Source organism: Monodelphis domestica, chromosome 1 (genome assembly GCF_027887165.1).
Source record: "Monodelphis domestica isolate mMonDom1 chromosome 1, mMonDom1.pri, whole genome shotgun sequence".
NCBI classification, from domain to species: Eukaryota; Metazoa; Chordata; class Mammalia; order Didelphimorphia; family Didelphidae; genus Monodelphis; species Monodelphis domestica.
Genome location: NC_077227.1, coordinates 610,917,930 through 610,931,936, shown reverse-complemented (window position 1 = coordinate 610,931,936; position 14,007 = coordinate 610,917,930). Strand labels below are relative to the sequence as shown.

Here is a 14,007-nt window from a genome sequence, read left to right as displayed (position 1 = left end):
GGGAAAATTAAATATGTTAGGAACTAGTTGTATAAGATTTTAAAGAAAGCACTCTTTGTATCATCCATAGTGAATAAGGAATAATTAACATGTCAAATTTTAAGCTGTTGAGACTTTTTAAAAAATGGAATTAGATATATGAACTATCCTCAATAAAATGCTATAAAATGCTGGTCCAAAGGTAAATGAATATCACTAAATATTTTTCTAGAGCAAATCATGGATATCAATTGGTATATGTTCTTACGGAAGAAAAATTCATTTTAATATAAGCCTAAGAAAAGAATAACCAGGAAGGCAAATCTACTACAAAAGAAACCAAATATTCTAAAGCTTCTATTTCAGTTTTTAAACACTCTTCTTCATTACTCCATGATAATAATCTTTAACAAAAGTTATTCCATCATAAAAACCTTAGAATACAAGGATGTCAGTATAAAAAGGAATCATAGATTTAATCTCCTTTAACTCCTCATTTATGATAAGAAAACTGAGTTTCCAAGAGATTAAGGGAGTTGTCACACAGGGATTGAGGATGAATTTAAATTCAAGTCTCTCATCTCCCAAAGTCCAATACTACTTTTACTACAATACCTAGTCAGCCACTCAATAAAACTAAAATACATGTCATCACAAAAATCTGTCTATAAAATAAAAATGTTTATATTCTTTTAAATAAAATAATAATATAGTGAAGGAATTTTTAGTTGTCACTTCAGAACACTGAAGAAGTTAAAAATATGAGAAATTATATTCTGCTTTCATTTGAGAAGTACCTTGATAGAATTTCCAGTGTGCAAAAGCTTCTTTAGAGTTGATCCTAAAATGAAAAACAATACATAGGTAATATAGGAATTCACATTTAAAGTTAATGCCTTTTAGCAATAATTTAAGTATTTAAAATGGAAAGTTATTAGTCTTTTTAAAATAATGTTGGATCTCATAAACACTGAAAGAAAAAAATATAAAAGTAGTTTGATTTACAGCCAATGAAAAATAAAAGCTAATATTAAAAAATAGATGATGACCTTTAGAGATGAATACCTATCATAGAAAGAGTTTTTTTAAGATAATTCCATTTTAATTGTATAAGTTCTCAAAAACTTTTCTTGAGGACCAAAAACATTTGAAATTATCATAATCTACTTAAACACATTGAATTTTATATAGTACTTACCTCTTGAGATGCAGAAAGATGAATGATAAATACCCAAAGGTAAAAACATAAATTAATTTTCAGTCAACTAATGTTCACTTAAAAATAATTTAAAGACATTAAAACTTGTGAGCTAATTTATTATGAATGGGATCCACAATTGTGATCTGAGCTACATTAGTAAACTGTCTAAAATAGCACCTTGATGACCAGCATTGAAACTTACAGGCAACTCTACCAACAAAATGAGGGAGTCCTTTGTACTATTTCCTACTAAAAATAGAAAAAATCCTTCCGGTCATAATCCATCAAAGGTACTTCTAATACAAAATCACAAATGGATCTCTGTCTGTCCTCAAGATACTCATAGTCTATCAGGGGAGATATATATTTAAGGACACAGAAAAATAAATACAAAGTCATTTTGGGAGAGAAGGCATTAGCAGCTTGGGAGGATTATATAAGGAAGAGCCTGATATGAATCTTAAAGGCAGTAGAGATTCTGTAAGGCTGAAGAGAAAAGGGAATACATTGGGGGAGGTGAGGATAGTGCCAAGAAAAAAGATGAGGGACCAACAGTGCATTTTTATAATTGTGTCCTAAGCTTTTAACATAGTGCCTGATGTAGTAGATTTAAGTGTTGGGTAATACCAGTTTGAGGTTTTTAAGGCAATCATATGAGGCCTTATATCATTTATTATTTTCCATGAGTACCAATCATGTCTCAGTGATTTGATAAGTGTATCAGGTTCACTAACTATATCTTATAACCCTAGTATAGAGCAAAATGACATACAATGGATGTTCAATGTATAATAAATGAAATCTAACTGGCTAGGCCAATTCTTTCGACTTCTCATTAACTACCATCTTATGTATGTTAAGGATAAAATCCTCAAGTCAGAAAAAAAGCTTTATTTTCAATATAATTTCTTGAAAAGCAATGTACAAAAAAAGAAGCCAGGGTGTTACAATGGATTTGGTTTCAGAGGACTTGGGTTCACCTACTTTCTCTACTACCTGTATGACCTGGGGCAAGCCAGAATACCTCTGGGTATTCCTTCATTTGTAAAATAAGATTGAACTACAGGGCTTTTAAGGTCCCTTTCATTATTAAAACCAGGATCAAATGGAAGATAGCACAATGTCTTCTGTTCTTCAATATAAGAAACTTGTGCCCTTAGAAAATGGATACTTTTGGTAGCCATAATGCCAAAATGGCCAGAGAATGGTTCCCAGATTACTGGTAAATCCTTTGTAAAGAATTAATGGGACAATATTGGCAAGTTCTACTGGCTCAAGGGAAAGAAAGGATCTATTTTTAATGTTCATTTAAAAACAATGGTAAAATTTTAAAATGTCTATTGGCACTCTGAGATAATAGTTAAGAATTTTAAAATAATCTCTGTTAACTTCTTTTTATTTCTGTTTTAGCTAACTAAAATTAACAGATTTTACCTGGCCTTGAATTTTTATTTCTACCCATTATTTCCACTACCAGCAGTATCATTAGTCACCCATGATAAAGTAGTTCACTGAGCTCTTGGATTAAAAACAGGATATTTTGTGTAATCTCGTTTTTTTTCCCCCCTAAGCCTTTTCCTCTAAAACATAACTACGGACAGTTGCCAGTGTTACTATGTGAAACTTGACTGCTCAACTCAATTCAATTTAATGGCTCAGAAGAGAGAGTGCTGGAGTCAGGAAGTCTTGAGTTCAAATACAGCCTCAGAGGCTTACTAGCTGTGTAACCTTGGGCAAGTCACTAATGTCTCTGCCTAGATGGCTCAAGGGATAGAGTGCCAGGTCTGGAGTCAGGAAGACTCCACATCAAATCCGGCCTCAGATGTGAACTTTGTGATCTGGGCAACCTCTGGAAACCTTCAATCCCTTGAGAAGGAAATGGCAAACCATTCTAGTGTTTCTGCCAAGAAAACTCCACTGGACAGCTAGTCTCTGGGGTCATGAAGAGAGCTAACATCAAGTGAGTAAAATACAGAGAGGGAGACTCTAGCAAAAAATGTCTACCTCCAGACCAGAAGCCATGGAGAGTCATACAGCAGGATGGTCACTGGGGTGCTTCCCTGACTATTTTGGGACTTTGAGAATCAGTAAAAAAAAAATTAATAAAATGGCTAGGAAGTAATATAAAGAACATGGTTTTAAAGTAAATTAGCTCAAGGGGGCAACTAGATGGCTCAGTGGTTTGAGAGCCAGGCTTAGAGACCCAGGACCCCATTTCAAATGTGACCTCAGATACTTCCTGGTAGGCTGAGCCTGGGCAAGTCACTTAACCCCATCACTTATTCCTTAATGCTCTTCTGCTATGGAATCAATATATAGTATTTATTCTAAGATGGAAAGTAAAAGTTTTTTATGTAAATTATCTCTAGTCCTTTAACTAGTAAGCAAAGAAAAAAGGTATCACCATAAGCAACATAATCATTAAACAAGAAATAAGTAGTAACCATATTCTCTAATCAGTCTTTATATATCTGTCAAATTCAGAATCATGCTAATAGTCCAGAAAGTCCACATATGATAAGGGTTCATTGAGATATCATTTACAATGAACTTCAGGAGCAGCTAGGTGGTTCAGTGTATTGAGAGCCAGGCCTAGACACCAAGGGTCCTGGGCTCAAATTTGGCCTCAGACACATCCTAGATGTGTGACCCTGGGCAAGTCATTTAACCCACATTGCCTAGCCCTTTGCGCTCTTCTACCTTGGAATTGATACTTAGTATCAATTCTAAGTCAGAAGGTAAGGGTTAAAAAAAAACTTAAATAATATAGATATTATAATTCCCAATAACATATTCTCAATGAAATGGAACAATATATTACTCCAAAATAAAAATTCATCAGTTCAAGCCAATGTAAGATTGAAATACTTAGATATCATTACTTTTAGGAAGAATCATCAAAATCTAACTTCATTAGAATGTGGTATTAAGATAAAACCATCCACTTCTTTCAAGAAAAGAAATCTATCTTCATTAGAATGTGGAATTAAGATAAAACCATCCACTCCTTTCAAAAAAAAAGAGTGAATATAACAAACTAAGTTAATTTTTGGCATAATTCTAAATGTATTCATGTTAATAGGATCTACTCATCTTTAGAAAATTTAAAATGTTATCTAAAGAAAATGAGTATGTTTTCACATAATTTACACAAACAAAATCAAAGAAAATCAAAATCAAAGAAAGATTATACTTAGTAAAGATCAAACTATTATATTTCTCAAAATATTGTAATTCTCATACAATCCATTCCTATTTTATGGACCCAAAACCTATAATGAATGTCACAACTGTCTATGACATCAGCTTTAGACTACATTGTGCACTGGGATTTGAATAAAGAAAAGAATTTTTTTCATTTAAAATGTTTTATGTTTATTACATTAAAAGGCCCAGTTAACTTTCCTCTCCCCTCATTAAAGAAGGCAATATTTCGGGGCAGTTGGGTAGCTCAGTGGATTGAGAAATAGCCCTAGAGACGGGAGGTCCTAAGTTCAAATCTAGCCTCAGACACTTCCCAGCTATGTGACCCTGGGCAAGTCACTTGACCTCCATTGCCTAGCCCTTACCACTCTTCTGCCTTGGAGCCAATACACAGTATTGACTCCAAGATGGAAGTTAAGGGTTTTATTAAAAAAAAAAGGCAACATTTAACAAAAACATTGTGTGTGTGTGTGTAAATAACTATATTTTGCTTATTTCTACTCAACTGTTCTTTCTCTGGAGGTAGATTCACATGAGTTACTCTTCAAACACTATTTCTGTTAGTATATAATATTCCCTTGGTTCTGCTCATTTCACTCTTCATAATATCATGTATGTCTTTCCATGCTTTCCAAAAAATTAACCTGCTTTTTCATTTCTTATGGCACAGTAGTAGTCTACCACAACAAATGCCACAACATATTTAGTGACTTCTGAGGTGAAGGGTATATCCCTTCAATTTCCATTTCTTTGCCACCAGAGAGCTGCTATAAATATTTTAGAATATATAGGTTCTTTTTCTTTTTTGTTCTTATCACCTTAGGAAATAAATGTAATAATGATACAACTAGGTCAAAAGATACAGTTCAAGAAGTGGAAATAAAGAGAAAATGAATTTCAGGCATAGGAGCCAGTTATATCTTTCATGTGCTTAATGTTAAAATTCATTTCTCAATTTTATATATCTAAATACTAAATGGAATTCTATGGCAAGTATATCCTAACTTATAGGAATATATATGTCTATGTATAAAAGATTTATATATATTCACTTTATTTGAAATGTGACAAGACAGATACCATTACTATTGACTAGAAAAGCACAGAGTGTTTTATACTGTGTAATATACCATTAAATGCTATATTTATCTATGTAAAAATCTACCATTTCCTTGCATAGTTTAAAAATCAGTATAAGACAGTTATCGAGAATATATCATCACTCTGTTAATAGACTTAAGACTATTAATTAAACAAAAATCTGCAGTAGTAAAACTGGAAAACCCCAGATTTACAGCAAGGGAAAAGACTTTCAGAATGGGGAGAAGAGCAGAAAGTGTTTATTAAATATGCCCAAATAATAGTGCATTTCCTTAACAAAAATTGTATTTCTTTTCCTACTATTGCCCTAACCCTCTTCTCCCTACATTCTTTTGTTTTTCCTATAATCTTTACTAATACTTCTCTCTCATATTCTTAAAATTATAAATTCAACAATTTAGAAGGTGTTAATAAGTGTATAGAAGTCCATTAATGTAGCTTAAATGAGAGATAGTGGTAATTTTCTTCTTATCAGGTGAAATACCTCTGTCTTAGTTTCTTCATTTGTAAAATGGGGATAATAGTGCCTACTTCCCCAAGTTGTTCACTCTGAGGAACAAATGAGATAATTGTAAAATGCTTACACAATACCTGGCACATTTTAAATGCTATCTAAATATCAGTTACTATGATTGTTATCATTACTATTATCAAGTTCATCATTCATTGCTATCATTGCTATCACATCCCATAGTATTCAAAACTGGGAATTAATGTGAGCTGAGTGTGTTGGGTAGGATAAGGAGGAAGTGTTTGGTTTTGGGTTTTTTTTTTTTACAAGGAATTAGAAATTTACAATTTGTTCAAAGAAATTATTTTAAGAAAAGTGTCTGGAATTTCTAAATTGTTTGGAATTCAAAAATCATTTGTATAAAGTTCCTCCTGCTAGATTAGCAAACTACTTTTAAGACTATTTCTCAGTACAATTGATCAAATCAATTTGAAAATCTTGTTGTAGGGAAAAATTTGTTAGAAATTTGTTATTAATTATATGATGGTGATGGAATACTATTGTGGTATAAGGAATGATGAATAGAATGATTTCAGAAAGAGCTGGAAAGACTACATGAACTAAGACAGAGTGAAAGAAGCAGAACCATGAAAACATTGTACACAGTAACAGCAATATGTGGAATGATCCACTGTGATAGACCTAGCTAACTATTACCAACAATATAATCCAGAACAATTCTTAGGGGCTCAAGGCAAAGAGTGCAATCCACCTCTATAGAAAGAACTGTTGGAGTCAGAATACAGATGAAAGCATGAGATTTTTCAATTGTTTATTTGGATTTCTTTTTGGGGGGGTTGGGTTTTATAAGATTACTCACTTATGAAAATGTTTTTAGGAAATATGTTTTACATGATAATACATGCATAACCCAGGAAAAATAATTATTGAGTAATAGTATTGGAAATTTTTAAAATTTAATCTTACCTATACTGTGGTAATGCCATCGGAAAAAAATCCTTTCAGGTAGTAGTTGCAAGATTTTCTGCATAAAACAAAAATATTACATTATAAGATAGTATAAGAAACTAGATGACAAATATAATTACACAAACCCACTGTACTTTAACCATGAAACTGAAAAATAATATTAAATTAAATAGTATTCTAATCAAAGTCTTTCTTCCTATTTAAAAAGTAAACCTGTAGGGGAAAAAGAAGTTATTTCCTGGCTATTTTAGTTTACTTCACAGGAAAAGTACAGTGGCATAATATTCATTTAACAGGGCCTGGAAGTATAAAGTATGTCTTAAAATTTTTAACTTTCTACAGACTTTTTTTTAACCAAAAAGTCCTAAAGCGACTTTTCATTCCTTTTCCTTCTAAAAGTCACAAATGAAAACCATTTTTAGCTTGTATCCTTAATTAAATTTTATAACCAGAATTTAATCATTCAATGAGTAGATTATTCGGGGTTCTTTTTCTACCTTGTCTCATGCCTACCTACTGTTCAACTATTATAAACTCTGTTAACATCTTCAGTAATGAGAAAAATCAATAATCGGAGAAAAAATCAGAGGATGCAAAAGAAGAAAACTATCTAAGAGATGAATAAAATTAAAATTAATGACCAAAATGAAATTTTAAAAAACTAACTGAAATTGTATCTTTTATTTTCTACCATTAATAAAGATAAAAAATTGTTTTAATATCTGTAGAGTAATCAGAGAAGAGCATTCATCCTTTCAGAGCTGTCCAATTAATAAAACTGAAAAATACTCTTTTTATCTACAAAGAAAATGTTAGTAAGCTAATCCCTGAGTAGTATTTGTGATTCATCCTCTAGAACTATTTCTTTTATGTGAAAGATCATGAGAAGTCTAAAAAATGAACAAAACATATACTTTTCCTACTAAATGAATTCTATTCAAACCCTAAAAATAACATAAGAACATAGGAAAACATATACATATATGTCTTCAAGTAGTTTAAATTAAAATGTCAAAAATAAAAAATTACTTCCTCAATTTAATAAAAGGGCATGGTTTTCCTTTGTCTTTTCAATATCTAGGAAGGTCAGTAACATACAAAATTAGCCACTAGAAGTGTTCTAAATAATTTAAAAATATACTCCTATTTGACTATCACTCAAAGTGCCATGCAAAAACTCAGGTTCTTATCATTTTTTAAAATCACATGCAGCCTGTGCCAAGATAAACTCAGAATGGGTGAATGACTTGAATATAAAGAAGGAAACTATAAGCAAATTAGGTGAACACAGAATAGTATATATGTTAGATCTTTGGGAAAGAAATGACAAACAAGAGCTAGAAAAAAATCAGAAAATGTAAAATCAATAATTTTGATTACATCAAATTAAAAATGTTTTATACAAACAAAACCAATGTAACCAAAATTAGAAGGGAAGCAACAAATTGGGGGGGGGGGGAAGCCCTTTATAACAAAAACCTCGGACAAAGGTCTAATTACTCAATTTTAAGGAACTAAATTAATTGTACAAAAAATCAAGTCATTCCCCAATTGATAAATGGGCAAGAGATATGAATAGGCAATTTTCAGATAAAGAAATAAGAACTATTAATAAGCACATGAAAATGTGTTCTAAATCTCAGAGAAATGCAATCAAAAAAATTTCTGAGGCATCACCTCACACCTAGCAGATTGGCTAACATGACAGCAAAGGAAAGTAATGAATGTTGGAGGGGATGTGGCAAAATTGGGATATTAATTCATTGCTGGTGAAGCTGTGAATTGATCCAACCATTCTGGAAGGCAATTTGGAACTGTGCTCAAAGGGTGCTAAAACACTGCCTACCCTTTAACCCAGCCATAGCACTGCTGAGTTTGTACCCCAAAAAGATAATAAGGAAAAAGATTTGTACACAAATATTTATAGCCACACTCTTTGTGGTGGCAAAAAATTGGAAAATGAAGGGATGCCCTATAATTGGGGAATGGCTGAACAAATTGTGGTATCTATTGGTGATGAAATACTATTGCGCTGAAAGGAATAATGAACTGGAGGAATCTCATGTGAACTGGAACAACCTCCAGGAACTGATGCAGAGCGAAAGGAGCAGAACCAGGAAAACATTGTACACAGACTGATACACTGTGGTACAATCGAATGTAATGGACTTCTCCATTAGTGGCAATGCAGTGATCCTGAACAACTTGGAGGGATCTATGAGAAAGAACACTACATCCTACATGATTTGATTTGATTTTTTGTTTTTAATTTTTGGAAATGTTCAGAAATTCTGAAACATGTTCAGGAATTCTAAAATCTTTATATCTATTGGCTTTTCCTCTCTCCTTCCACTTTCTTTTACATAATGTAAGAGAGAAGTTACAAAAGAAGAGAAAAAAAATCAGATCCCGTAATGCAAAGGAACAGCCTAAGCATGGGAAGGGCAAGGAAGATTCAAGATTCTAGGAAGGAACAGATGAGCTGAGAGAATTCAAAACTGCCAGCTTACTTTTGGTCAGCTCTCTCCTGGAGTGGACTGTCTGAGAGGAGGACTTCTGAGACGGAGGATCCCTCTGGACATTGACTACCTTTCAGTGAACCCCTAAATCTCTCTGGTTAAGCTGAAGACAAAAGTAGACTGGGACTTCATAGGAAACCATCTAATGAGATCTCTCTTCCCCCAAATTGTCCTAAACTTCAAGTCATAGCCAGATCAGTTTAGGAGGAAGGACAAACCCAACAACTGACCAAAAGGAGAGTCAATCAGTCAGCCTGAACCCCTCAGGATGGGGGGAGGGGCAGTTGATAATCTGTAGGGACTTCTATCTCCCAATTTCCTCACCCAACACCCTCATTCTTCCTGCCATGTGTTCTCAAGAATAAAGTACTACCATTTAGATCAGGTCTGCCTGCTTCCTGATATCAAAGAAGGAGACTGAAGATTTAGGGAGAATCATACCATTCCCCAAAAGGGAGAACTAGTTCAAGATCAGAGCTGAGGAGTGAACTAAGCCTCAAAGGGAAAGGTGGCAGTTGGGATATTGGGTGGATCCAGAGGCAAGAAATTTACCTGCCTCTCAGCAACAGCTAAGATCAAGAAGGGAGGCAGTGAGTCATTTCTCTAAGACTTCTCCAGTTCTTAACCTCTATCTCCCAAACCCAATTCTGAGAGGCATATTCTGTCCCTCTTGAAGACAAACTGTGCTATCTTCCTCAAGGGGAAGGGAGCAGAGGATCAATCTCTTCCCTCTCTCCATTTCTTCAGTTCTCTCACCTTCTCTCTCCAGTTCCCGTGTGTGTGTGTGTGTGTGTGTGTGTGTGTGTGTGTGTGTGTGTGTGTGACCGACCTCCTTCTGGTCATATATTACCTTACACTTCATCTGCACCACAGTTTCCAATCCTTTGATCCCTCAATCCCAAGCCTTCTCTAATACACTAGCCACTCTCCTCTTCTTTCCATCCTTTATTCCTTCGTGAGCCAATTCAACTAGACAATATCTTCTAGTTCCACCAATCATATCACTATTTACACATTGCCAAGACTCTGCCTTGGGCCACTCCCACCATTTTTCACCTTTGCTTCTACACATAGGCTGCTGAATGAAGGTGGAAAAAATCCTGGAACCATTCCGAATCCACTACAAATTTATGTTACAAAACCTCCAATGGCTTTGGCACTCCTACTATTCCTTTATTATTAATTCACTATCTCATTCTCCACAGTAGCTCTTCCAAATTTTTTCATCTCTCCTCAAACCTTCCATGACTCCCCCTCTCTGCATTCTCTCACCTGAGATCCTGCCTCCTATCTCACAAAAAAAATTAAGGCCATCCACTATTCTCCTTCTGCCACTTTCTCCCCTCATCTACTATTCAAGTGCCATCTGCCACTTTCTCCTCCTTTCCCTTGTTTGATATGAAGTGACCTCACTCCTTACCAAGACTAACTATTCTTCCTGCTCAAATGCTCCCATTCCATCCTTTCTCCTCCAAAAGACTGCATCTCTGTTATCTCCATTCTTTCAATATCTCCCTCTCAACTTGTTTTGCTACTACCTCCAAATATGCCCACTTCTCTCATCTGCCAAAAACAATCACTTGATCCATTTCTCCCTAAATATCATTACTTATCTCTTCTCCCATTGTGGCTAGCACTCATAAAAAGACCTTATGTAATAGATTCCTTCACTTTCACTTTTCCTATTTTATTTTTAATTTCCTACAGTATGACTTACTACCTCATCATTCCACTGAAACTGTTCAGTTACTGATGATTTCCTAATCACAAAAGGGAAGAGATGAATAGAACTATAGCTATCAGGAACAGTGGACAAAGTAAGGGGTTGTTGTTTTTTGCTTTTTTTTAAAGATGGGGGAGGTATAAGTATGTTGGTTGATAATAGGAAAGCTGAGGATATAAGGAAGAGGAAAAAAGGATCACTGTCAAAAGGAATTCACATTGTCCAATTCTTGCCCTCGTTCTAGAGGTTTCAATACATACATATTATATCCTCTCAAACATTCTAATCACCCAGGTCCTCAAATTTACTCATTTCCCACCATTATTGACTCTTCAACCCCACCTCAGATGTACACTAAGATGGTCATATCCTTGCCATCTTCACCCTCAGTGTGCTCCACTTCTATGTTCATGAATTTATTGTCTCTCTGCCTTGGTACCCAAACCTTATTCATCATCCTCACTGCGATTTCTCCAGGCTACATTTGTCTCTCTTCTAGGGTAAACAAGTTCAACTCTAAATTTATAATCTTCTCTTCTCAAGTCCCTTGTTCCATTATCCTATAATTGAACTTGCCCTGTTAATTCCCATCCTTGAATTACTCCTATCATTCACTACCTTTCTTCCTAGTCATATGCTAGTGAACCATTGTGATTACATTTACAATAAAGTTATATTAAATGACCTCAACTTGGCCCTCATTTTGACAAGGTAGTCCCTTTTTACCTCCATAATCAATTCAGTATTGCACTGACCACAGTAGTTTTTCCAACCCTTTTCATCTCCCTTCAAACCTTTCATAGCCTCCCCTCCCCCACTGCCCTCCCAGCTAAGAATTGATTCCTATTTCACTTGAAAAAAATTAGGCCATCCCCCAAAAGCTCCCACTACTCCCTTTCACTTCATTTCTTATCACTCATATGCCTTTCCCCATTATCTCTTCCTGTTTCCCATGATGAGGTGACCTTTCTCCTGACCATAGAAAACTCCTTTTGACCATGTACATATACAAGTAATCCCATTCCATCCTGTTTTCTCAAACTGACCCATCATCCCCCTCTCTCTTTCAATCTACTAGTTGCTTTCTTAATATATACAAACACATTCATGTCTCCCCTTCCCTCAAAAAACATTCATTTGATCCCTCTATGCCTGATAGCTATCATCCTATATTCTTTCTTCCTCTTTATAGGTAAATTCCTAGAAAAGGTCATCGACAATCAGTGTTTCCACTACCTTTCCCTTAACTCTCTATAGTCTTTTATATATAGTCTTCCAATCTTAAGTAAAGTTGTCAATGATCTCTTAACTACCAAATCTAATGGCCTCTTCTCAGCACTCATCCTTGCCTAACTCTCTGCAATACAGACATTATTGATCACTTTAATATTCTCTTCGCTCTAATGCATTCCTTTTCTGGATTTACATCTAAATTGCAACTTATTTATACTGGTAAGAAACATGATAAATTAAAAAGAGTCTGGTATAAAGAGTTAGAAAGAAAAAGTTCCAGTATTGGCTCTGATACATGTTGATTGAGGAGCCTTTCAGTGTTCTAGCAACTCTTTAAGGAAATATATTACAAATCAATTACTTGTCTATATCAGTGGAAGGAATGTTTCAAGCAAAGAATTTCTTAAATATGTAAATTCATAGTTCTAACCCAATTTCCACAAATTCCATATTAAATTTTTTTTCCTGTTAGTGAAAATCAGATCTAAAATAAAATTTAGTCTTGTTGACTCTTCCACCTTACAAAGGATGAAATTATTAGTAAGGCAAGTACGTGTCCCCCCAAGTCTCTATCTTTGACTCTCTTTCCCTCTCCTACTCTAGTGTCACTTGGAAACCTCATTAGGTCCCAAGTACTCAACTATTATTTCTATTCTCATGACTTCTATTCTCAAAATCTATCTATCCAGCCTTAGATTTAACTATTATTAACTTTTATGAACCAAAGAAGCAGTGTGTTCAGTTAAATTATTTACTTCCTTTAAAAAAGAAAATTCATGTGGTATATGTTGGTGATGGAATACTATTGTGCTCAAAGGAATAATAAACTGGAGGAATTCCATGTGAACTGGAACGACCTCCAGGAAGTGATGCAGAGTGAGAGGAGCAGAACCAGGTGAACATTATACACAGAAACTGATACACTGTGTACAATCGAACATAATGGAATTCTCCATTAGTGGCAATGCAGTGATCCTGAACAACTCAGAGGAATCTACAAGAAAGCACACCATCCACATCCAGAAGAAAAACTGTGGGAGCAGGAACACCAAAGAAAAACTGCTTGATTACATGGGTCAAGGGGGATATGATTGGGGATGTAAACTCCAATTGATCATCCTATGGCAAAACATCAACAACATGGAAATAGATTCTAAGGATACATGTAAAACCCAGTGTATTTGTGCGTCGGCTATGGGAAGGGTTTGGGGGAGAGGAGGGAGGGAAAGAAATATGATTCTTATAACCAAGGAATAATGTTCTAAATTGACTAAATAAAATTTTAAAGAGAGGGAATCTTTTGGGATTGGGCAATGTGGGAAAACTTCTACTTAGAAACAGGAGATGGTCATTGGCTGCTTGAAACACATATCAAAAAGAAACTTTGATAACATGTGTCTCTGCTGCTATCTGCAATGACTTGTTGACTTTTAAATGTTCTTGTGCAGAATTCCCAAGGTATATGTCATGGCTTTACCAGATTAATCTGGATATCCCAGGACAATAATAAACAACACAAAAGCCATTATACATCTGTTACAACTTGACATTTAACTCTTGACCAAGAGTCCTAGAAAAGGCAATCAAAGGCCAAAGAGGAAAAACT

The 14,007-nt window shown here is 34.6% G+C and overlaps 1 protein-coding gene across 5 annotated transcripts in view; it reads right to left on the bottom strand.

Annotated features, from left to right (window-relative positions):
• Positions 1 to 14,007, bottom strand: part of RALGAPA2 (Ral GTPase activating protein catalytic subunit alpha 2) — a 544,635-nt gene that overhangs the window by 362,602 nt on the left and 168,026 nt on the right. For all 5 annotated transcript variants that reach the window (XM_007476631.3, XM_056813837.1, XM_007476632.3 and 2 more), the window contains 2 exons: positions 6,924 to 6,981; positions 777 to 820 (listed from right to left, as the gene is read on the bottom strand). In XM_007476631.3, coding sequence (XP_007476693.2) covers positions 777 to 820; positions 6,924 to 6,981 — 102 coding nt within the window. The remainder of the gene's footprint in view (positions 1 to 776; positions 821 to 6,923; positions 6,982 to 14,007) is intronic.